The following is a 27310-nucleotide window of genomic DNA, read 5'->3' as shown; positions in this document are numbered from 1 at the left end:
AACTCCTCACTCCAAAATGAATGGAGCAGGAACTGGAAAAGAAACCACCTCTCCCTGACTGGGTACAACTGCCAGTGATTAAAGCATCTTACGATGCCCACGACATCGACAGGTGAGTACTCCTTATCAGACCTGTAGCTCAGCTTAATAACGTGCAGACATAGGCCTACAGTGCACGAGAAAAAGAAAACAACCTGAGCGGACTACGAGAGAGGCGGGAAGGAACACACACTCACGCGCGCGTACACACGCACAAATGCACGCACGCACACATGCACGCACGCACAGAAAGAAAGGGAAAAAGAAAAAAACTAAACAAAACAAAACAAAACAAAAAAAACAGCGAAAATCATGACGTATTCGAGGGGTCAAGTTGACCAAAATTTCCTTTTTTTCCAACACTACACTGTCGCACGGGACACCCACCCTCTGCCCCCTATATAACATTCTCTACGTGGTAATGTATATTGCTCCAGCCTCCTTAATGTCAGCATTAGCGAATACAGCATGAAATGCAATTTACATAAATTGATTTCTCTAGAAAATGAAACCACTGGATGTTCGTCTTTCAACCCAAGAACATTTCTTTCGAACAAATAAATGTACTTTTTTGGCATTGGCGAGATACATCGTCAATATTCAATGCACAGTACTGCGCCACACAGCGCTGGACATGGGATACTGATACTGGACATGGGAGTCAAATAGTCTCAGCAAGAAATCAGCAACATTTTATAATTTGTTTCTTGATAAATACATGGTGATTCCCCTTTATTTCATTGCATGCTGCAGTATATTTATGCATTTACCAAAGGAACTGCGGCTCAAGAGTGTCAATTCTCTCTGCTGGATGGCTACCTTTTCTGTAAACAAGATAACATAATTGCTTTTCATTCAAACTGACTCTGAGGTCGAAGGAAAAAGCAGCTCGTTGCTGTTCAGTTGCTTATAGTTGTATATGTGCTGTAGCGTATATGGATTTGTCCCAACTCTGTGACGTCTCCTTGAAAAACTGAAACTGAAACTGTCCTTTCGATGCATATCTGGATAATTATGTAAACTTCTCAGTAGCTTTTCTGCCTGAGAGGCCTAAAAATACCAAGGCTTCTCACAGTTTCTGATACATGTAGTAACTTTTCCTGCAGCTTTCCAACCCCACCCATCACCCACCCCATCTCTCTCTCTCTCTCTCTCTCTCTCTCTCTCTCTCTGATTGTTTTTAAGCACATTTAGGAATTAAGATTTATTGATTCAGTTTGTATGAGATCATGAGATTTGCTCCACGTGAGTGAAACCGAACCTGAAATAAACACTGGCTGGCCTGATACCCGAACCTTTTCTTTGTATTGCCATAGGCATCGATACAGTTTATACGATACAAAAATACTTTATCATCCCTAAAAGCGAAGTTGTTGACACATTGTGTAAAAGTAATAAATCATAACATCCGTTGCCAATTAGAAAGAGCATCAATACAATAATAAGTACTCTGCAGTCGAAGTCACGCTACGATAATCGTGGAGCTTAACCAACATAATGGGGAATTCCCGAAGCTGGACAGGAAGTAGGTGAGGGTTGAAGTTTTGTTGCAGCCCTTTCCTGTTGAACCACGGAAAGCCTTCAACCATGGCAGTGGATCACCATGGTTTTGCGTATCGTGATATGCTGATATCCCTGGACAAACTCATTTCTCCGCAAGAATTGTCAGCCATGAAATTTTACTGCAAAGACGCAGGAATTGGAGAAAAAAATATGAAAGGAATCCAAACATCTTTGGATTTGTGGGGGAAGCTGGAAGAGCGAAAGTTGCTTGCCAGGGACGACTTCAGATTTCTCAAGAAGTTGCTGAGCACCTGCACAGATAATCGACGGGATGTGATCGATGTTGTCGAGCAGTTTGAGAGTTCACCACTTCATTCTAATGTGGCCAATCAGAATGGGAGTATCGCAGGGCAAGAAGGTACTAAAATGATAATCAAGGAAATTTTATAGTAGTAGTGGTAGTAGTAGTGGTGGTAGTAGTAGTAGTGTATGGACTGGCATTTAACTGCCTGGGCCTCACGGCCTTTTTGATGTCCCCTTCAATATTGGTCTCCTTTTATTTGTGGGATACATATATATTTTCTTTTACATGTTCTGTAAATCACTCATCAAAGTCAGTAAATTTTTCTTTTAAAGTGATGTTCATGTCGAGGAGATTTTTGAACACATTAGTATTTTGTGCAAGTTTAGTTTCAAATGGTAATGCATTCCATATGTGCAGTTCTGTTAGCTGGTGAATTTTTCCTTCTTCCCTTTAATGAATGCAGATTTAAGTATATAAGTGTATATAAGTCTCTGGTGATAGCTCATAGCTTTGCATTCTTTTAATATCTTAGTTGCTCTTCTTTGCACCCTTTCTATAGCTATAGATTGTTTCTTGAGGAATGGGTGCCAGACAATATTACCATATTCCACTTGTGATCTAACTAATGCTTTATACAGTTTAAGAAATATATCTTTATCTAAATAGGTAAATGTTCTCTTAATTATCCCTATCATCAGGTTGGCTTTATTTATTATATTTTGTATATGTATGTCAAAAGATAGTTCATTATCAAAAATTATGCCAAGGTCTTTCTCACTTTGACATTTTTCAATGTCCTGTGTGGACCCTATATATTAGACACAAAGCAACAGTTATAGTTGTTAACCCAGTATTGTGTACATTGTATATCTCCTTCCAGACAGTCCAGGATAAAGGGGAAAAAAATACAGTTACCATTATTTAGTGACAGTGCGAAAATGTGTAGCCTAAACAAATATGTACATTACATCACATATGTCACAAATGATGATGGTGGATGTTCAAAGAAAGAAGAAGAAAAAAAATTTTAAGTATTTATTTTCATGCAAACAGAATGGCCAAAGATGTAGAAACTAATTGGTTAAACAGAGTATCCCATTTGAACACGTTGATAAAACACTTTTTTAAACAGTGGAGTAAACAGGACCTTAGTATTCAAGGCAAGGTTATTATCATTAAAGCATTCTCAACTAGCCAGTTACTTTATATAATGCAGTCAATAGGCATGCCAAATAGGGTTCTCAACAAAATAAATACTATTTTATATAATTTTTTGTGCAGAAGAAACATAACTATAGAAGAGCATTTCAAATATTAAAAAGAATAGTAATGGAAAGTAACTATGAAGATGGAAGCATTGATCTGATAAATGTAATTGATCAACAGATATATTTCTACTTACAATGGGCAGGTAAACCATGTAAGGCAACTGAACATGATAACTGGAGTTTCATAGCTGAATGCGCTTAGGCAAACTGACCACAGAAAATCAGATGTTTTACACTAAGTGCAGAAGCAAGGATGTAAAATGTTTAGAAAGAATTGGAAAAATGTTTTGATCACCTGTTAGATGATAAAACTATATGCACTAAATCTAAAGAAGTGACCCAGAAGGAATTTCAGTACCAGTTATTGTTCAATAATTCACTACCACAGTTTAAGAAATAAAGTGTTATTTATTCAAACATGGCAAAATAAAGGTATAGAACAAGTTAAGGACATTATACACAGTGGGGAAAGAACTTAAGAAGATTACTGTCCCTTGAAGAAATACAGAACAAGGTTGGACAAAACAGAGTAGGCACATTATTTGAATACAATGCCCTGATCAGTTCCATCCCAAGACTATGGATGCAATGGGTACAAATGAAAAGAACAGAGACAGTCACACCAGATTGTGAAGCTATCATTGTTAATACAAAACCAAAGAATATAAAGAAAATATTGTTAACGAAAAATGAAAAATTTACTCCAACAGCCTGCAATTTTTGGCACAAGAAATTTGATGTTATCATTGATAAGGAAGCCTGGCTTAAAGCCGTAAGTGTAACAACAGAAACTAGACTCAGAGTCCTGCATTAGAAATTCCTCCATGATATATATCAAACAGACATCATGTTAAATAAAATGAATGTAAAAGAAAACAACAAATGCTCCTACTGCCCAGACACAGTTGACTTTTTTTAACTTTTTTTTTATCATTGTCCAGTTGTGTACACATTTTGGAAATACATCAAACTAAAAATCCTCTTTGAAACAAACATAAACTGAAACTGTCAGTCAAAGACATTCTTATGGGGGTAGATAACCTGAATTATTTGAAGAGATACCATAAATACATTAATACACTTGTCTTGATTGGTAAAATGGCTATAAGCGACTTCAAGAAAACAAATTCCTCCTCTTCACTACAATCTATCTTTGAAAAGGAATACACACTTTGGTGTGGTTTAGCTGTGATTCTATGGATGTTCTTTTACATTTGTGCACTAATAACACCCTAGAGCGTGCACACACACTCAATGTAATCAAGAGAGGAGAAGTGAAAGAGACATGGCACACACATGGAACCGTTCACTTCAGAGCAAGAAAATACAGAACTGTGCAAATGCACATCAAACATTAAAGTCGAAAAAAATGTCCATCTTAAAAAAGTAAAGAAAGAAAGAAAAAAGAATTAAACACACGCGCGCGCACACACACACACACACAAGTTTGATTGATTTGTATGCTTACATTGTCACTGTTTTATGTTGTAATTTTCATTGTTTGATTTTTGTATGCCTACTTTGTAATTGGCTTGTAGAAAGAAAGAGAAGAAGAAAAAGAAATTTTTTTTTTTTAGTGTTATGTATGGACATTTTGAAAGATGAGAACAGTAAGATAATGTATATTGTATGGATATGTTTGAAAGATTAGAACAGTAAAATAATGTTGTATGTATGGACACTGAAAGATGAGAATAGTGGAACAATGTGTTATGTGTGTATACTGTGAAAGATGAGAACAGTGGAATAATGTGTTATGTATATATGTACACTGTAAAAGATGAGAACAGTGAAACAGTGTGTTATGTGTGTGCACTGTGAAAGATAAGAACAGTGGAACAATGTGTTATGTGTGTACACTGTGAAAGATGAGAACAGTGAAACAGTGTGTTATGTGTGTGCACTGTGAAAGATAAGAACAGTGGAACAATGTGTTATGTGTGTACACTGTGAAAGATGAGAACAGTGAAACAGTGTGTTATGTGTGTGCACTGTGAAAGATAAGAACAGTGGAACAATGTGTTATGTATGTACACTGTAAAAGATGAGAACAGTGAAACAGTGTGTTATGTGTGTACACTGTGAAAGATGAGAACAGTGAAACAATGTGTTATGTGTGTACACTGTGAAAGGTGAGAACAGTGGAACAATGTGTTATGTATGTACACTGTGAAAGGTGAGAACAGTGGAACAATGTGTTATGTATGTACACTGTGAAAGATGAGAACAGTGGAACAATGTGTTATATATGTACACTGTCAAAGGTGAGAACAGTGGAATAGTGGAGGGGGGCAAAAAAAGAAAAAGAAATTGAGTTACTCTTCAGATGCTGGGCAATTAATAAGTCATCAACATTTTGTTCTTTAACTAAAGTTTCATTATTTAATGGTTGAAGTCCAATACAATAGTTGTCACTGTTTGATCATGGGCTTGGGCTCTGTTTTTCGTCAGGTAACTACAAGCATACAACATGTACCAGCAGCCACAAGACTGGCTGTACAGTAACATCTGGTAACCTTGAGGTTACGCGTCCGCTCAGGAAGTAAGAGAATCTGAGCGAGCTGGTTCGAATCATGGCTCAGTCGCCGGTATTTTCTCTCCCTCCACTAGACCTTGAGTGGTGGTCTGGACACAGTCTGAGTCATTCAGATAAGACGATAAACCGAGGTCCTGTGTGCAGCATGCACTTAGTGCACGTAAAAGAACTCACAGCAACAAAAGGGTTGTCCCTGGCAAAATTCTGTAGAAAAATCCACTTTGAAAGGAAAAACAAATATAACTGCACGCAGGAAAAAAAAAAGGGTGGTGCTCTCAGTGTAGCAACGTGCTCTCCCTGGGGAGAGCAGCCCAAATTTCACACAGAGAAATCTGTTGTGACAAAAAAGAGAAATACAATTAACCGTTCACTCTGTTCACAAGAGGAAGACTGAGCTTTCTCACCAACAAAGAAAGAAACAACAGCCACAGTTGTACAAGTAACATGAGGGAAAGAAGTCCACATTTACCATTCATCTCAAGATACTGCATGGACGAAGTCCAGTTCCGTATCTAAATTTAATTCTCTTTTTTTCTTTTCTTTTTTTATGTCAGCATGCTAGTCAATATATAAAGATCTCAGTTTATCATCCAGTTCTCTTTCAGTTCTAATTGTTGTATAATCAAAACTATACATTGCAACATGTTAAAGTATACAATGCTCTGTATCCAAGTATACAGTGGTAAGTATTGAATGGTTAAAGAAAATGTAAACACTGATGTTTTTGTCTTTGGTGACAATCACATTTTTAATGTTCTGCGACTGATGAAAATTATTTGTCAAAATTTTGTAGAGAAGGCTTTAGCTGAGTAGTCTTCTGTTCTAGCAGCTTAATATTATTATTATTATTATTATTATTATTATTATATATATACATATATATATATATATATATATATATATTGTAAAACTCTGTCATGTGGAAAACATCCCACCATTTTTAAAAAGTTAAGATATTGTCGAGAAAGCTAATAAATTATATATTTTTTATGTCCTTAGTTGTTAAACAAACTGTATTTCTTTGAAACTATCTCAAATTCCAGCACTTTTTGTTGATTCATCTGGTGTTACAATGTAATGTTGTGTGTGTGTGATATTTTGTTTCTCTTTGATAATCATGGCAGTAATTGCTGCGTTTCTGTTTGCAGACCTGAGGAAAGAGATTGGATTCCTGATGGATAACCTGGGCAGGGACTGGAAGTTCTTTATGAGAGCCTTGGGAGTTACAGAGGCAAAACTGGAGATGTGCATCGACTCACATCCACGCAACGTCAAGGAGCAGATCCACATGGCTTTCAGCGAGTGCTCAAGCGGTCTGAAAAAGACCAACATTCTGAAAGCTTTGAAAGACGTCAGTCGTAATGACTTACATCATAAGATTTCAAATGGTATGTACTGAAGGACAAAAGGCATCAGTTGGAGACCCCAAAAAAGCAATGAAACTGTGATGACACTCTCACCGTAAAATGAGTGTGAATTAGTAATAGCATACCTTTTCATGTTGAGGTTGCAGTTAAGGCCGTTTCATACTACTTCAAAAGAAGTGTGACAATACATATTACTTTGCAGTGAAGGACCTTTTAAAGGAAAATGTTTGTTTGTTTGATGATGTGTGAAAGTGAAACTGTTACCCAATAAATGCAAAAGATAAGCAGAACAACGATTCTTCTGCATGATACTTGATAGTACTAATGGCACATCCATCCTTGTAAGTATGTATGTCAGTCATCTAACTTGGAAGTGTCAGTATAATAATATCAAATATCAAGGGAAAGAAAAAATATATTGAAGTGTTTCTAAAATGTATAGTATGTATACATGTGTGTGTGTATGTGTGTGAAAAAGAGCGGCGGGGTTGGGGGGGGGGGGGGGACTCTATATGTATGCATGGAATAGCACTCAGAAGTTTTGGAAATAATTAGTATCAAGTCAACATTTGTTTTACACAATGTTTAACACATACTTTGTCAGTTTCTTTCAGTACTGGCAGATTTAAACTGCATTTAGTTATTGCAAAAGAAAAGTTTATTGAAATTTTCACCCTTCTTTTGTTCAGAATTATGAGAGAAAAAGTGTCTCCCCTCCTCTACCATTTCTGCATGTGTGGTTGTACTTTATTGTATGGTCATTGGTTGTCTTTGGAGAAATAAATCCAGAAGGCTGAAAATTCACACATTTGATCTGGAGTTCTGGATGGTATATCCCAAGAGCATTTTTTCAGTTTTCAGCTAATTGTTCTGGAAATTGAGTTTGGACCTGAAACACAACTTTCTACTGTTTGTTTTCTGGCACTAAACGGTTAAAGGTAATCATGAAAGGATTAAGCAAAATTTTCCAATCTCTCAAGTCAACATATGCAGACTTGTTCGTGCCTTAATCTCATTCTTGTGTGTACACATACTATGTAAGAGATCAAACAACCACGTTTAAGTTCATATTATCTATCTCAGTGTTCAGTGAGCTATGTAAACATGAACATACCCAGTATGCACAATCCCTAAAACAGCATGGCTGACTGGCTGTATGGCAGAGTAAAAATGGTCATATGCATAAAGTCTCTACATACGTAAGGGTGAATATGGGAGTTGAAGCCCACAAATAAAGGAAGACGGTAGAAAAAGTAATTGTTAATTAACCTTCGCTGGCTGTCGCTTTTGACTACACACAGAAGCTCATGTGGGTCGTCCACGACCTATACCTTTTAGAGACAAAAACCTGTATATTCCTCCAAAGCTTGTGTGGGTCGTGCACCGACCCATACTTTGTAAAGAGACAAAAACCTGTATATTGCTCCAAAGCTTATAATAAAATATAGAAAAGGAAAACATATTGTAACAACTGATTACACACACATGCGCTCACACACGCACACACAGACTCACACAAACACATACACTCAGAAGAAACACATGCTCACGCATTCACACACACACACACACATACACACACACTCACATACACAACTGATCACACACACAAATGCATAACACCACATGCACATACATAGAAACCCTACTTATGCACACATAGATAGATAGAGACACAGACAGACAGACAGTGAGACACACACACAGAGAGAGATGACTCATAGCATCCTATACACGCACAAAGATACTCAGTCACACAGGTACATGCTGTTAGAGAAAAGGCTGGAAGGGGGTTATAACTGAAGACGGGCAAAAGGGACGGGGCGGGGAGGAGGGGGGCAGGGTAGTGGGAGAGTAGTGGGGTAGTGAGGCTATTGAAAGTAAAACTTATTTTCCTTCACTAATTGCAAATTAAACCTTCTGAAATCAATATTCAAAAGGTATGGGTCGTGCATGACCCACACAAGCTTTCAAGGGGTGACCACGTTTTTTCCTCTTTAAAAAGCATGGGCCAAACCCGTCATACACGACCCACACAAGCGTCCGTGTGTAGTTAAAACGCCACCTTTAATTACTCTCTTTTTTTTTCTTTTTTTTTCTCATTTTTTGGCAAAAGTTGGCCTTTTAAGTGTAGGAAGCATTTCTGGAATTTTGTAGAAAAATATTAAGAATTGGCTGAGATATTTGCGTTTTTGTACCCTTCTGGGTTGTGTACGACCCATGATAGCCAGCGAAGGTTAATAGTAATGAAGGGAAAGATGTCAAGAACGTTTCTGTTAAATGTAAATAATGTTTGATAGGATTTTATAGGCGACTGTACATGTTCCTTTCAAGCTTCCTCTTGGTATTTCATTTTATTTGTGATGTTTTCCATAAAGGTTGCCTCCAACGTGTGTGTAAATTAATTTGGCTTAAATTTAAAAGCCTGTAATAAAATCCAGCTCCTCTTTTCAGTGTAATTGTTTGTTTTTTCAAAAGTTTCATATCGTCAGTTGAAATGTGCATGTGTGTGTGTTTATGCATATATGTTTGTGTATGTTTTGTTAAAGATCATTTTTTTTAAAGAATAATCGGAGACAAAAAAAAGATGATCAACAGATAAAGCATTTATTTTCAATTGGGAAGTTGCTTTCTGGTTGGTTGGTTTTTTTCTTCTTTTTTGTTTCCTTTTTTTTTTTTAATTATCCACAAAATAATAAAAACAGCATTGTGAAATGGCTAATTAATTGAAAAAAACACTTTTTTAAAATCATTCTCAAAATGTGCGAGGGCTTCAAAAAAAAACAACATAAAAGAGAAACACCTTCAATACTTATACACAAACATACAACAGAAGTAACACGAAACTGTAAGTGTAACCATTTTATTTAGGATCTGCCTCAAACATTCAATGAAAAACAAAAATGTATTGTACACACCATCACAAAGAGATGGAAAATACATATAAATGGGTAGGTATACCTATAAACAAAGGAAAAAAGAATGGTATATGCACTTGATTCAAATAAAAGGGAAAAAAGAGAGGTTATCATTCGAGAACCAAAATATCTGCAGAAATCAAACCAATGGCAAAAAGGTGAGAGATTCAATCAAAAAACAAAATATAATACAAAATTCACAGAAATAAACATTTTTCGGGTTATCTTACAAGTTACGTGTCCTTATTTATGTCCACTTTCACACACTGTAATAAAATGTAGATAATAATTATGTGTGTACATATGTGTGTGTGTGTGAGTGTGCATGTGTGTGTTCGTACATTCGTTCTTTAGTTTAACATCTTTTCACTACGTGTGTGTGTGTATGCGTGCGTGCTTCGCAAGTATTAATGCACTTTTCTTCTATTTTTGTTGTTATGCGTGTATGTGTGTGTGTGTGTGTCTTTTTTTTAATCTCCCTTTACTTTGTTTCGAATGTTAATGTAGGACACAAAAGTAACCAGTAAGATTTTCCACTATATAATCTCAAACGCGGGAGTATTTCAATGAAAATAACTTGTTAGGACTGAAATTATATACATGTAGCTTTCACATGTATCTTGCAAACAAGTTTGGTTGTTTTTTTTAAGTTAATTCTTGAACTCTGATATGCAGAGAAAATCGATGGTGGGAGGACAGGAAAAAAGATGGTGCTGGTCGTACATCACAAAATAAACATCCAATGTGCAAGGCTTAAACATCAGAAAATTCTGGTACAAACATGTTATTAAAGAGTCATAAAATAAGTAATTTTAAACAAGAATGCTGAATGTGCACAAATGAAGCATACTTGTACATGAACTGGTCAACGATCAACTGCTTGCTCAGTGGCTGCTGTGATGACAAATGATGTCCATACTTTGTTCTGATGCACTTTGTTATAAATAACATAGAAGTAGTAAACACAGCACACTGAATATTCAGAATAAAAACAAAGGAAGACCAAAACAGTCAACCTTCCAAGCGGCAAGATCAATAACCAAAAGGCTGGATGCACCTTCTCCGCTCAAATACAAGACAGAAAAAAGATGACAGTAAACAAGCCTGATAGTTCAATACAACAAAGCATCTTGTAAATAAGAACATAGATTAGCACCAAATTAACTTCTTTGTTTTGGTTTTTTATCAACACTACCGTTTATAAAGCCAGAATTTTGTTCTCCTTGGAGATATTGGCCATTTTTGGATGAGCTTGCTTGTACGTGTTGGAAAACAAAGCGAGGACCAGTTCAGAAAACCACCAAACAAACACAAACAAACAAACATAAAGGAAGAAAGGAAGGAAAAAAAACATTCTCCAACTTGTCAAAACTGTACCAACACACTGATCTGCAACACTGTCCAAAACACTGGGTTTGGCTTCCCCAGATACCTTTTCTCCTGTTCATCATTTTTCAGAACAAAATAAAACTGCAGTAATGAAATAGTCCATGCATATTTGCTACTTCGAAGACATCAATCCTTGGAACAATGTCCCCAGAAAATGCAGACTTCGAACTTTGAAGACTACAAATACTCAAGATATGCATTGTAATGTATTACTCTTTGTCACAACAGATTTCTCTGTGATGTGATCCACCAGCAGAAGTGTCACAATATTCATTACTCTTCATTGCTGATTAGCAGCTGTCTGTAAATATCTAATCTGTCAAGAATCAAAGACCTGTTTGCCTTCTGTGCCAGCCTTCAACAAAAATTCATTTCTTTCCAAGCAGACTAGTATAAAGAGGAAATGCACACTGTAAAAAGTAAAGAAACATTGAAAAAACAAGATTCGATTTACAGCTTACATTAGTTACAAGAAAAAAACACATCTTCAATCATTTATGACTAAATAATAAATTAGTATTATTCAGTGAAACAAAGAATGATTTGGAATGCAAGTTAAAAAGATGAAACAGGCTTGGTGGGCAACAGACATTTTTCAAGCTGAAGACTATACCAGAACATATTCATTATGGAGACAAATACATTATCTGCTTTAAAGGTGAGCATCACAAAACTGTGGGTGTGGGTGTGTTTGTTTGCATGTGTGTGAGCACATGCGTTACTCTGTGTCTGTCTGTCCGTCTATTTCATGAATCTCTTCTCCATTTTGCTGACTATTTGCTGGGGCTGATGTTCAGTTTCCAAATCTTTCTGAAACACTGAAGCCCCATACATGAAATACTACTACTTTGATCAAATGAAAATGAATTTCAATAAAGTCTTTTGCTTTTAAATGTAACACTTCAAAACCCAACCACCTGATCAAAGATAATCTCTACAGAGATATGAAATATCATAATCAAGGTAATTTCAATCCCTCTTCATCCTATTCCTTCTGAGTTTATCAAGGGAAAAGAAATAAATGCTCCTGAGAAGAAGCTGCAACATTATGAGACAGGATTCATTTTCTGCACATACAAAGTCTTTCAACGGAACAAATTGTAATCATGATTCAGCGAACTGCTCTGATCATAACATCATAACAAAAAAAATGTGATCAATCTGTCACACCAAATGTGTCAACAATAACCTCCTATACAATGAAAAGAAATAAAAAGACTAGGGGTGTATAATGAACCAAAAATTCCACCTGTCAGTTTGTTCACAACCTTTTCTTAATTCTCAAGTGTCAAGACATATTCGTCAAGACAGATTCACTAAGTTTGTTCAGTCACTCTTGCACATGTCGATGAGGTCCATGTCAAAAAGTTTAATGCACTTCCATGCTTACTCAGAAGTGCCATGAAGATAAATGACTGACCACATGATGACTCTACATCCCACACATCCATACCATCACTCCAGCTGAAAGTGCTCATCACCATGCACATACACAATGGTGATGGCAGAAAGGTAAAAAACAAACAAAAAACAAGTGGCCAAGAAAAATAGGAAACTAAGCTATGAACTGCTTTCAAGTTTCAAAGTAGGTAACAAAATAAGAAAATAAATTATTTGTATTTGGTGACCAAAACAGAAAATAAATCAAGGTGTAAACAGCAAGAGAGGCAAGGCCTTCAAGACACGTGCAACAGCCACCTATCAAGCACATGAATTATGGGAATAACAATAAGGATGCTGACAGCTGTAAAGCACACCATCTTTAGTTGAAACATGGAATTTTTTATCTCACACTACTATGACCATGAACTTAGACCTCTAGCCCTGACATTTTGAAAGTGTTGGAGTTCTGGCTATAGCTGGTCACTGCACTAAGTCTGACAAAGATTGTGTGCAACAACTTCTCTCTTTTGTACCTTCTTTCCTACCATCACATGTCAAGCTGTAACATTCATGACATCATGCTACCATGGCCACTCAGAATACAAAGTTTGATGAAAACTGGATGTAAGACACAAGCTCTATCTTCTATTTTGTCAAATAATGACCTTGACCTCTGACCTGATTGTCATTTCATCATGAAGAAGCTGACTGGAAAGGCCTTATTGATGCTGACCACACTACCAAGTTTGATTCCTGCACCATTTGCAGTTGCAGAGAAAATTCCAATGTTCAAGTTTACCAGACACTGACAGCCAAAACAGGGTGAATACACTGACTCACTTTGTTGACACATGAGCCAACCAACGACAAAAACAATTTCAACTGGATAATTTAGGAGGTATTTTCATATGAAATCACCTAAACTGATTTCACCTCTTTCTGAACAACATGGAATTCACACAACTTTAATGAAGGCTTGCTGTGTTATCAGTATCTTTAAGATGTATTTCCACACCCTCAAAAAGAGGCAGTGAACCAACAAGCTTTTGCACTTGTCTAACTGAACTGCCGGCAGTCTCAAGATGAACAACTGCAGAACATCACCTAGAATAAAACTGAGTATGAACTCATACTCTAGCTCGGAATAAAATTGTCATCCATGATCTCAGAATGAAAAATAAATGTCACCCAAGAGTAGATCTATATGAACCTGATATACTTCACTCTTTATCATCAGTACACACCCATACTGAAATAAACTCTACCATTCCCTACTTACCATAGCTTGAAACAAAACCCAAGATGCAGGTAAATCATTCTTCCCTCCACAGCGTAAAATTAAATGTCACCCACAAGTAGATATACATAAATATTATACACGCTTCACCCTCTTTATTTTCAGTACACACCCATACTGAAACATATCTTACCATTCCCTTGTAATTATGTCTTGAAGCAAAATAAAAGATCTGATTAATTATGTCATGCCTTCCTCCTCCTCTCTAATCCTCCCGTCATATACTCCAAGCATAAGCACCCACCGGGTCTATATTTTTATGGAATTCTACGCAAGAACAAAATAAATGTACATTTTTCCCTTTCTTGCTTGATCACATGATTTGCCCCCTCTTCTATACACCAAACACTGTACCAATACTGACAAATAAACCATCAGCGGAATCCCTCTCTCACTACTGTTCCATTCACAGGTCCAGAGTCTTTCACAGTTCCAGAGTCTTGGGCTGCTCCCATGGGAACTCTGGGCGCCCAAAGTGTCCATATGCAGCTGTCTTCTGATAGATGGGTCTCCGGAGATTTAGATCACTGAAAAATGTCACAGAAAATGTTCTTTTTTTCTTCTTCTTGATTTTTTTTTTTATCACTGAACAAAAAACTGTACAAACACATCAGTACATACAACAGACACACAGTTTACATTCTGAATTTTGCAATGTTCTTTCGTAACACTGTTTCTAAAAAACATTACATATTCATAAAAAATATTTTTTTAAATAGAGGTATCTAACACCACAAATTACTGATTATATACACTGGACAAGTCATGACGCATCTTGAAGACAAGTCAACAAAAGAGACACAGAGAGAGAGAGAGAGAGAGAGAGAGAGAAACAGAAAACCTGTCAAGACATATTACAGCTGTGACAAAACCCACAACGCCTTATTTCCAAGTGACAAAGAAGCAGCAGTTTACCTGACAATCCTGCCAGGGCGCAGATCAAAGTTCTTGTGGACGATTTTCAGCAGTTCTTCATGGGACTTGGTGGACGTTCCATAGCTGAACACCATCACAGACAGGGGCTCCACCACCCCCATAGAATAGGCCAGCTGTAACAGGCAGCAATTTATTTCATGCTGGGGAGAAAAGACAATTTAGTTAATAGAACTTGGGAAGGATGTGTCACTTTCCTTAACATCTGGAACACACTTGTCAATAGGTTAAGTTTTTTTTTCTTTCGTTGATGATATTATTATCATTATTACTATTGTTAAAAAGGAGGAAGGTGGCAGAATGGTTAAGACGCTCAGCTGCCAATACAGAGAGTCCGTGAGGGTGTGGGTTCGAATCCCGCTCTCGCCCTTTCTCCTAAGTTTGACTGGAAAATCAAACTGAGCGTCTAGTCTTTCGGATGAGACGATAAACCGAGGTCCCGTGTGCAGCACGCACTTGGCGCACTGAAAAAGAACCCATGGCAACGAGAGTGTTGTCCTCTGGCGAAATTACGTAAAATGAAATCCACTTTCATAGGTACACAAATATGTAAGCATGCACTCAAGGCCTGACTAAGCGCGTTGGGTTATGCTGCTGGTCAGGCATCTGCTCAACAGATGTGGTGTAGCGTGTATGGATTTGTCCGAACGCAGTGACGCCTCCTTGAGAAAGTGAAACTGAAACTGAAACTATTGTTATCATAATTATTATGTGTGTGTGTGTGTGTGTGTGTGTGTGTGTGTGTGTGTGTGTGTGTGTGTGTGAGTGTGTGTGTGTGTTTTGTGTGTGTCCTTTGACATTCTTGGAATTTGTTGCGATTCAGTATGAATACACAGTTAAGAGTATTCTCCACACACTAAGAAAGGAAAAAAGATTAAGTTCCTTTGAGTCTTCGAAGGACATGCTTCAAACTAACAGCTTCCAACAATATATGAAATATCAATGGGAAAAAATATCAACTATTTATCCACAAAAATCTAAAGATCCCAGAAATTTGCATTATGCATGAATACAAGACTCAGATTGTTGCTTCTTCTTAATATAAAGCTTGAAAAATCACTATTATGATGATGAGAAATAACTTGTATACTGCCATTCAAGGATAAAAGTCTTGTTTAACTAAATAATCACCATTAACAACGACATGAGGTAAGGCCTTCAACATTGTTGTGTGATACACCCTTAGTCCAGTACAGAAACTGAAAAATATTAATAAAAACATTCTTACTTAGAAAGGACGCTGCACAGCACACCATCTCGCAACAGACTTTTGACTGCACACTGCAGTAACTTTGACCTCAAAATCTGACTCTGGGAAATGTTTTATGCTCTTGCCTTAACCAAACACTGCCAAACTTTGATAAATAGGATAAGCTCTATTACACTTTAACATTTTTTTCTCCATCATACTGTGTTGTGACCTTAAAGTTGGAAAGTGACAATGACTTTACAGATGACAGCACTGTTGATAAAACTGTATATAAAAAAAAAAATGCTTACTATAATACTGTGTTTCTCTCATTTGAATTTGGGAACACAAACAACTCCACTATCATTACTGATATTAGTAGTAGTAGTGTAACAAGAGTAGTATCATTATTATCATTACTGTCATTGTCATCATTATAGTTACACTGACATGCACCAGCATAGTAATACTAGTACTATAGTAGTAGCAGTAGGAGTAGTCTCATTACTAATATTATTACTGTCATTGTCATCATTATTGTTACACTGACATGCACCAGCATAGTAGTACTAGTACTATAGTAGTAGCAGTAGGAGTAGTCACATTACTAATATTATTACTGTCATTGTCATCATTATAGTTACACTGACCTGCACCAGCATAGTAGTACTAGTACAATAGTAGTAGTAGCAGGGGTAGTATCATTACTATTATTACTAATATTAGTGTCATTATCATCATTATAGTTACACTGACCTGCACCAGCATAGTAGTACTAGTACAATAGTAGTAGTAGGAGTAGTATCATTTTCATCATTACTGTCATTATCATCATTATAGTTACACTGACCTGCACCAGCATAGTAGAAGTACAACAGTAGTAGCAGTAGGAGTATATCATTACTATTATTATTACATAGCAGTACTAGTACAATTGTAGTAGCAGTAGGAGTAGTATCATTACTATTATCATTACTGTCATCATGATCATTATAGTTACAATGACCTGCACCAACGTAGTAGTACTAGTACCATAGTAGTAGTAGTAATAGGAGTAGTATCATTATTATTACTGTTACTGTCATAATCATCATAATGGCTACACTGACCTGCACCAGCACTCTGCGACAGAGCCCTGCCTTGACCAGGGACTTGGCCACCCAGCGAGCGGCGTAGGAAGCACATCGGTCAATCTGGGCTGGATCTTTCCCAGACAGGGCCCCACCCCCGTGGGCCCCCCACCCTCCATATGTGTCCACAATAATCTTCCGCCCTGTCAGCCCTGCGTCACCCTGGGAAGCATTTTGAAGAAATCAGGTTCTTCTTCTTCTTGGGCTGCAACTCCCATGTTCACTCATATAATGTATACAAGTGGGATTTTATGAGTAAGAACATTTCTCCCTATCATGTTGACAACTATACTCCCGATTTTGGAGGTGGGGGGCAGGGGGGTGTTTGATGGGAATATTCTTGTTTCCACAGGATCTTTAATATGCATGTATTTCATTTGATCTTCTGCATAAGAATACAAAACAAAGGGGTTTAGACACTCACAGGTCTGCACATATGTCGAAGGTTGTCACTTGAGTTATGCCTTCATCACACAGCAAACATGTCTGAATTTCAAACAAATAAACTTCCAAGTAGAAAAAAGGGGGTGTTAAATTGTGTGGTGCTGCACTGTAGATGTGCTCACACACACTCACACACACACAAAAAGAAACAACAACTGATGATGGACTGTTCACTAAGGATGCATGGCTATACCTTTCATCTTTACATTACTCCCTCCTCACATTTGACAGAGGCAATGGGAAATATACGTAACAAGCAAACCGTTTCAATGTCTTGTTTTTATCTGTCTTGTCTCTATGCATGAAAGTATGTATGCATACATGCACTCTTTCACACTCAGAAACAAACACATGTATATATACATGTATGTGTGTGACTGAGTGTAATACACATTGAGTTGTGTGTGACAAAGAATGTATGAGAGAGGGAGATTGAGAAAGAGACAGAAAGAGAGAGAGAGTGTGAATGTGTGTGTGTGTGTGTGTGTGTGTGTGTGTGTGTGTGTGTGTGAACACAACAGTATATATACAAGTCCATACTTTTCACCTCATCTTTGCACACGTCCTTCCTAACTTTAAATATTAGATACTAACGAAACACAGCATAACAATCAGTCACTTACTTTCACACACACAAAGTTTATCAGGTCTATAATTAAGGCGATTTGTTAATCTCACCACCAACACTCTTAACAACTTTGTCTGCCTATTCTCCACTCTTGATGGATTGCCACTCCCACATTCACCTGTATGCATGGCCGTTTAGGTGTACACCCATTTTTAGCCATGCCATGCAGACAAACAATACTGCGTTTTCAAGGAGTATGCTGACAGCAGAATCATACCCCAGCTTACCTGGGGACCTCCGATAATGAAACGCCCGGCTGGCTGTATGTGGAAGACGGTACTGTCATCCAGATAGTGGGCAGGAATGACAGGGCGCACCACCTTGTCCATCAGGTCTTTTCGCAGCTGATCCAGCGTCACCGTCTCATCGTGCTGTGCCGATATCACCACCGTGTGAACCCGGATGGGAACGGTTGCCCCTTTGTCAATGCGGTATTCCACTGTCACCTGTGATTAATTTTGAAGATTGTCAGTTTGTTTGCAGGCATTACAGGTGCACGTTGTATGTGTGTATTAACAATGGGATGTGTGTGCGCGCGCGCATGTGTGTGTGTGTGTGTATGTGTGTGTGTGTGTGTGTGAATAGAATACTTTATTGTCATGAAACATTAAGGTTTATAAGCCACAATACAATACAATACTAACAAATATATATAACATATATATCCAGTTCATTTGCATCATAGATGTGATGTGGGTGTAACTGAGTCTGTTTCTGCATCTGTGAGCACACATGCATGAATGTACATGTATGGTGCCAATGTGCTGTTCATACATGTGTGTGTGTCATGTGTGTCCATACTTTTGTCCATGTATGTTCATGCTGAAGCACATTATTTTGTGTTTACTCTCAAATATTTTTTACCACCACAGATGAAACTAATCTCAATCCTCAGCTGTCAGTTCCAACTGTCATGCCTTGAGTGTTCTTCTGCAGACCTCAATGTGGAAAAGCAGGTGGGCGGAGAGAAAGGTAAGAAGAAAGCAGGAGACAGAATTAAATCCAAATTAGTTTAAGCATACAAATATAAATTGATTACATAATAATATGCTGACAAACTGACACTGTATTCACAAAGAAAAAAAAAGGAAAAAAAAAACTAAACAAAAAGAAATACAGAAAGGTACACACCTGTGTCTTTGTATCAGGTCGTGCCCATGGAAGTTGGCCATTACGCCGCAACTCAGCAATCTTGGCATTCAGCTCGTGAGACAGTGTAATGGTTAGCGGCATGCATTCTTCAGTTTCATCTGTGGCATAGCCAAACATGAGACCCTGCGCAGTAAAAGAAAAAAGGATTTTTTTTTCAATTTAAAAAAGAAGGAAAAGAAACCTTAGCCAAATAATCTCTTCTCAACGAGGTAGACAACAGGGCATACAGATGTCTCTGATAAAATAATACAACATTACAAGGCACAGAATTTGATAAACACTATTCTAGCATAATAATTTCAGCAGTGATTCAGCAAGTGAAACTGACTCTGGATCCAGACCACACAAGACTTTAACCCCTAGGCTGCCTGCATGACGAGATAACTCGTCATGGCAAGCATGTATGCTTCGCTGCCTGCATGACGAGATAACTCGTCATCGAAATATTCTGACTTTTCCATGCTTTGCATTCAGTTCGTTGACAAAAATGCTGGTAGCTTTAGCTTGGGGAATCTTTCTGGATTCTATTCATAGCTAGAAACACCATCTGCGTCATAAGGCAGTCCTTTATTTGAACGTTTTGGTTGGGTTACTGGCCGCAGTCTTTGCCTGGCTCCTCTCCTCGCTCGCTCAACAAAATGTCGGACTGACTCCGTGCTCAAGACATGCGCTCGTGGCGAACTAAATCAACCAAGATTACTTTCTTTAGCTAATGCTCAGAAAGAATTGGAGCATAAATTCGAAGGAGAAGACAGTGGTGAACATTTATAGGACGATTTGATAGAAAATAAAGGGAGCAATCAAGAGAGTGGCCAAGACACAACTATCAGTGAGTGATGCAGGCTGTTCAACTCTAGCAGACGAATTTTTAGCAGGGCACCGTATGAGCTATTTTCTTGGCACTCAGCCAACGCGGTCTGATGAAGTGACGGTGTGAGAGGGGTGAAGAGAAGGGGGGTGGAGACTGAGGGGGCGTGGCCTCACATCCATATTATCACTTGCAGAAGTCACAATGCATCTATTTCTTTTTCTTTTTTTTTTTATATTGTGGTTGTTCTAGTATGATTTTGTGTGTGCAGATATCCATTTGTCCAGAAAATGATATTTTTGTGCAAATTACCAGACTAATGTTTGCAATGAACAAGCTGAAAATGTGACAAAAAACAAAACACTGATTTCAAAACAACAGCATGTCACTTAAAATGCATAAAATGGGAAAACATCATGTGTTTTGTATTCTTTATTCATTTCCCTTTCAGAAAATATATACTTTTATGGGTCTTTCTCCAATAACAAAGAGCACAGAATTTTTTGAAAATTTATACCCGTTTTTTGTGAAAAAACCCTGGCAAATAGATTTCACTTAAATCTTATTTTCCTGGCAGCGAAAGGGTTAAAATATATACTGAAAAAAATATATAAGTATAACCCATCAGATTCAAACCATACTGGATTGACAATCTTCATTCGAAACACTTACAAGATCTCGGGCCGGCTGCTCCTCATTTTCTTGACCTTCATATCCATTATCTTCATCGTCTGGGTTGTGCATATCAAGTGCCTGGATTACATTACAGGTCTTGTAATCAAAACCTGAAAAACATTTGATGAATTCATTCAAACATATACACACACACACATATGATATATATATATATATATATATATATATATATACACACACACACACACACACACACACACATACATATATATGTATGTCTGTCTGCGTGTCTGTGTAAAGAGAGAGAGAGAGAGATTTGCATAAATGCAATTGTATGTGAGTGTATAAGAGTGTATGTGTGTGTGTGTGTGTGTGTTAATAACACGCACACAATCTAAACAACAAAATGCTAACAAGATTCTTCAGGCTTTTTTGTTGTTGTTTTTCCCCCTCTGAGACACACACTAACCTTTGGCAGACCTGTCGTACCCAATTTCTTTGACAGTGTTGCGGATGATCCGCTGCAAGTTGACATGAGCCTTGGACGTGATGTCCCCACACACAAGTATCATCCCGGTCTTGGCAGCCGTCTGACAAGACACGTGGGAAAACATGTCCTGTCGCAGATGGGCATCAAGGATCGCATCGCTCACCTGGTCACAGATTTTGTCTGCAAATCAAACCATCAAACAATGTTAGGCAACTCTGCACAATCTTTTCTTCACTTCCACCACTTTCCAAACTTTTTGTTTCATATCTCGTAGCATTTCATTCAAATTGATTTTTGTTATCATGTGTAAACAAACAAATGGATGGAAGGATTACTGGTCAGTTTTACTGATGATCACTGATTCGTGACAGGCACAACAGCCAAGTCATTAGAGCATAGGACTTTCAACCTCCATGTTCTGATTTGATCCTGGTATCTGTGCCAGGCAGTTAATGGGTGGAGATTTTCTCCAATCACCCCAGGTCAACATATGTGCTGACCTGCAGATTCCTTAACTGGAGTGTGGTTGCCATTAAGGATGGGTAAAAAAAAACAAAAAAACACAACAACAAACACTTAAACGCCCATAATTTTTTTTTTTTATGGTGACCTTGGAGATTGGAAAAATCTTTACCCTTAGCCCATCTTGTGTGCTGAAACTGAGATCGAACTCTGGATACTCAAACAAAAAAACAACACTGAAACCATTCAGCCAACACACCAATCACCCCATTCCCATATGTACTACCTTCCCTTTCTGGAATTTTTTCCCAACTTTGATCTCTGTATTTCTCACTTTCTTATTCTGTCACAACTCACCCAAACACCATCCTCTCAAACTCACGCATACACAACTTGAATGCCTAAAACACAATCACACACACACACTTTACAAAGACAAATGATATGACTGTTTTCTCTTTTTATAACAATACTGTGAAGTAAGCAATGGTTCCCAAGATTTTTAGAAGGTTTGTTAGTTCTCAAATTCAAGGTCTGTATAAAACATTGTTCTTCAGTGTGTGTGTGTATGTGTGTATGCATATATATATATATATATATATATACATATATATATATATATATATATATATAAAATATAGTGTGACTTTGGAAGACAGAATCTGAAAATGAATTACAAGCAAGATAAAATGGTACTGTGCTTAGAGCAATACTTCGTAAGTTCATTCAACATTGTAAAAGGATTTTTAAAAAGAAATTTTTTTTAAAAAAGACTGAAAAGGGTCATACCCTATTTCCGCTCTTTTAAATTCAATCACAGAATCACATAAATGTTTGGCTATAGGCTAAAAGCCTTTTGTCCTCATAATCAGTGTCCATTTATGTGCTTTTGGATCACTTGTTGTGAACAAACCCTTGTTTTCGTCTGGCATAGTGTATACTATATTTATCTACAGCTCAGTAAAGATTTAACTCTGTGGAAAATACATGGTTCTTAAACTTTTTGTCAATGTGATTTTTGAAGGCGTTTACCGTTGGTGCATTGATGGTGTCATAGGAAAGGTTATTCCACAAATTTATGATACAGTTAGTAAAGAACTTGCGGAACTGGTTAGTTACGAAATTTGTTTTGTTTATTTTGACCTTATTTATTATGACCTCCTTTTAATTCATGGAGTGCAATAAGACAGGGAACTGGAACTGTGGAAGTATCTTACTTTGATCGCATCAAATGTTTGACGAAGTAGTTTAATATAATCTCAATAACTAAACCCGATGGTAGTACGAAGCCAGTGGTCCATGTACATGGGCAAAACGAGTAAACAGAAACGTTGCTCTGGACATGCATGATGCATGAAAAAGTATTCACTATCATCAGGCTACCAGTGATCACTGTATCATTTATCAGTGCCCGTCGGTCTTCCTTCCTTCCTTCCGCAGAGTGATCACACTGTCATACTCTGTATATGATTCCTAGCCGAAAAAAACAACAAAAAGTGGGTTTAGACCGGCAGGATACTTTTCGCTTTTCGCCCAGCTGCAAGCAACTGGACTAGTCGGCACCCATCTCCACCTTGTGCGGAAGCTGGGTAAAAAATAAAAAAAAATAACAATTTAAAAAAAGAAGAAAAAAAAAGGTCCCTGAGGCCTATCCGCCCTATGCTGCAGTCAGCACTAAAAATGTATTCGTGGGGTGTGGGGGGACTTATAAATTTAGTTACCTGCATGCCCTTCTCCCACAGATTCTGATGTAAAAAGGAAAGTGTTCTTTGCAGTCTCATCCTGCGTGCTAGCCATGGTGTCCAAAGTGACAACTCGTCGTCTGCCAAAAGATGTCGGCGTTTTTCACGACGGAAGTTGGTCTGGCGATTGAGTGGACTTACCTCCCTTGCTGCTGCTCCTTTTTCCCTCTCTCTCTCTCTCTCTCTCTTCCCGCTAAGTTCTTGCCAGAAAGAACACAAAGTACAAAACACACAGACCACAAAGAGACTCAACTGCACCAATGCTAAAAAAATATCACAGGTAATTGTTTCGCACCACCGTGCATATTAAACTTGAACTTGACAGAATCAGTGTGTAGGCCTTCTGGCCTAAACACGGTCCATAAGCTCCTACTGTTACTGTGGCATGCGTGGGTGTATAAAGCCTACAAACTAACAAACTGGATCGCCCTTGGCCAGTTTCAGGGAGTGACCCCTGGTGTCCCGACTGGTGTTTGGCTCGAGGCGAGGTCTGTCTGTATCGTACAAAAAACTACAAATCATTTAAGTACTTGTAGACATCAATCAGTTTCAGTAGCTCAAATCCATATACGCTACACCACATCTGCCAGGCAGATGCCTGACCAGCAGCGTAACCCAACGCGCTAAGTCAGGCCTTGAGAAAAAAAATCATGTCACCTCAGTCGTTTCTTTCGGTGCTCTAAGATTGGTAAATGCAGGTAGGTCAGTCTGTCATTATATGGTTTATCTTTGATGCAGGCCAACAGCTTAGTGGCTATACGCTGGACATCCTCAACTTCAGCGCACAATGTCTTGTGATGGGGCTGCCATACCGAGTGTCCATATGCCAAAATCGGTCGCACAAGGCTTTCACTGACGCTGTACACTACAGCTGAATGAAAATATCTGGGCTTAGGAAATCGAACGTTCGTCAAATGATTCCCACCACTTGGTTAGCCTTTCTTATTGTTTTCCCGACGTGTTCAGTCTTTGAAACAGAGGTCCTTGTCGGCGAAGATGCCCAGGTCTGTTTCAGCTGCACTCTCTTGTAGCCGGACATTGAACTCTTCCCCATCCCTGGTCCCTTTCATATAGTACACTATATGACAATGAAATCCTGTGAACTTGATCCCGTATACCAGCCTCTGTCTCTTCCCAGTGTGTCTCACAGTTTCCGAGCCCCCACAATCACCAATATTGTCAACTCATCCCTTCTTACTGGAACATTTCCATCCACTTTCAAAACTTTAATCGTCCGGCCTCTTCTGAAGAAACCCAGCCTTGATGCAAATATTTTGAAATACTATCGACCATTTTCTAACCTTCGTTTCCTGTCCAAACTCCTTGAAAAATCTGTCATGAAGCACTGCCCAACAACTACCTTTGTTTCAACAATCTCTTTCACCCTTTTCAGTCTGCATATCGTGCTGACCGCCACATCGGGCCGAAACCACTCCCTTTCACATTCTCAACAATCTACTGCTAGTGTCCGACTCAGGAAAAATTTCCCTTCTCACTCTTCTCGACTTGTCAGCCGCCTTTGACACGATAGACCATTCAATCCTTCTTTCCCGTTTTCATTTTACATTTGGTATCAACGACACTGTTCTCAACTGGTTCAAATATTATCTCACTGATTGATTCCAGTTTGTCATCGTCGATAATTTCCAGTCTGAACCTGTCAAAATCAAACACGGAGTCCCACAGGGATCTGTTTTAGGCCCTGTTCTCTTCACACTGTACACTGCTCCTCTCGCTGGAATTATTAACCACCACAATGTTAGTCATCATTCCTATGCTGATGACACTCAACTTCAGAAGAGTGATACTCCTGAAAAATTGTCCTCGCTCTTGCAAGAAACATCCGAGTGCTTCCTGGACATTCAAAACTGGATTACTCTAAATAACTGAGTTACAATTGAACACAGACAAAACCGAAGCAATGATCATAGGAACTAAACAAAAACTCTCTTCCATCACAGCTGACAAAATCAAACTTGGCAGTACATCCATCCCTCTTTCCAGCTCAGTCAGGAATTTCGGCGCTATCCTTGACAACACACTGTCCATGCAAAAATCTGTCAGTCAGACATGTCAATCCTGCTACTGTCAATTGTGATGCATCAGTTCCATTCGGAAATATCTGTCCGCAGACGCAACATCTAGACTTGTCGTTTCTCTTATTCTCTCTCGCCTTGACTACTGTAACTCTCTATTGTCTGGTTTGCCTGCTTCATCCATTCAGCCGTTCCCTTCAGCGCGTACAAAACTCTGCTGCCCGACTCGTCCTCAGAAAGAAAAGATCTGAGCACATCACTCCTATTTTGCAACATCTCCATTGGCTCCCTGTCTCACACAGAATAAAGTATAAGATCAGCACTCTATGTTATAAAAGTATTCACAAATCTGCCCCTTCCTACCTTTGTGGCTGCCTTCACATCTATACTCCATCTCGCTCTCTACGATCGGCTTCGGATCCACTCTGTTTACGCATACCCAGATTCAAACACTCCACTGTTGGACACCGTTCTTTCTCTGTCTCTGGACCTTGCATTTGGAATGAACTTCCTCTTTCGCTTCGTCGGGTCTCCGCACTCAGCTCTTTCAAGTCTGGCCTTAAAACCCACCTCTTCACAAGATAGCCTCTCTCCCCTACCTCTTCCTTGTCTTCAGTTTCTTCAGTTTTAGAGTTATGCAGTGCATGTGAATGACTGGTGTGAAAGCGCTTAGATTTGTCTCTGCACAAGATTCAGTGGTATACAAGTAATATAATTATTAGTACACTGCCTCAGATTTCTTGGTCCCTACTTTCAGGATATGGTGTTTATCTGGATGGAAACGCAGAAGCCATTTGTCTGACCATTTCTAGTAGACTGTTAAGGTCATCCTGCAGTGCCTCTAGTTGCCTCAGTTGTGTCGCTACAATTATAGACCTTAGTGTCATCAGCAAACATCCGCACTGAACATCTACACACTGTTGGGAGGTCGTTTATAGTCAGCGCAAACATGGTTGACCCGAGTATCGATCCTTGTGGAATACCGCTTGTGACCCTTGCCTGTTGAGAAGTACATCCGTTGATCACTACACTCTGGGTTCTGTTTGTTAAGAAAGATTGGATCCAGCCAAGAACCTCTAAACAAGGCTAAAACCACTGGAAAAAACACATTCAATGAATGCACCACACTCCCAAATTAATAAAATAAGGTGAATAAAAATAGGAGCAAGTGGGCATGGGGAGACGGGGGAAGTGACTTCAGATAATAATATATGATTTTTGTAAACTCGAGAAAATTTAAGGCAAATTAAGATATTAAAAACCTGAGGCCCATATTATGATATAAAATAGTAAATATTTTTACCGTGACATCAGAGTGACAATACAAAGTATATAAATCATAAATCAACCTTCATGATAAACTGAAATTGGATCTGTCACTTTCTCACTGGGGGTGAGAGGGGGGGGAATGCATGGATTTGTACATCAGAGCCAGTAAAAACAACATATAGACTAAAACCTCCAAACATAAATTTGTGCTGAAACATATAAAAGGCATGCCGTAGTAATAAAACTACACAAAACTTTCCACTGTGACATGTTCCAACACACTCACACACACGCACGTGCGCACGCCGGGCGCCGCAGCATGTACATCAGTCACACACACACACACACACACATACACACTGCACACACACGTACACACACACACAC

The 27310-nt window shown here is 38.3% G+C and overlaps 2 protein-coding genes across 2 annotated transcripts; one reads left to right on the top strand and one right to left on the bottom strand.

The window, feature by feature from the left end:
• Positions 1-1570: 1570 nt before the first annotated feature.
• Positions 1571-9466, top strand: LOC143292627 (FAS-associated death domain protein-like). The gene is made up of 2 exons (XM_076603094.1): positions 1571-1960; positions 6799-9466. The coding sequence occupies exons 1-2, from the start codon at positions 1627-1629 to the stop codon at positions 7047-7049; spliced, it is 585 nt and encodes a 194-aa protein (XP_076459209.1). The 5' UTR covers positions 1571-1626; the 3' UTR covers positions 7050-9466.
• On the bottom strand, positions 7169-23737 carry LOC143292626 (S-adenosylmethionine synthase-like). Its single transcript, XM_076603093.1, has 8 exons — positions 23598-23737; positions 21394-21594; positions 20961-21073; positions 19460-19603; positions 18556-18774; positions 17236-17418; positions 14920-15053; positions 7169-14531 (listed from the first exon to the last, which is right to left on the bottom strand). Exons 1-8 carry the CDS (start codon positions 23671-23673, stop codon positions 14429-14431), a joined length of 1173 nt encoding a protein of 390 aa, XP_076459208.1. The 5' UTR covers positions 23674-23737; the 3' UTR covers positions 7169-14428.
• Between the last annotated feature and the right edge of the window lie 3573 nt (positions 23738-27310).

Source organism: Babylonia areolata, chromosome 18, assembly GCF_041734735.1.
Source record: "Babylonia areolata isolate BAREFJ2019XMU chromosome 18, ASM4173473v1, whole genome shotgun sequence".
NCBI classification, from domain to species: Eukaryota; Metazoa; Mollusca; class Gastropoda; order Neogastropoda; family Buccinidae; genus Babylonia; species Babylonia areolata.
This window is presented reverse-complemented; position numbering and strand designations above follow the sequence as displayed.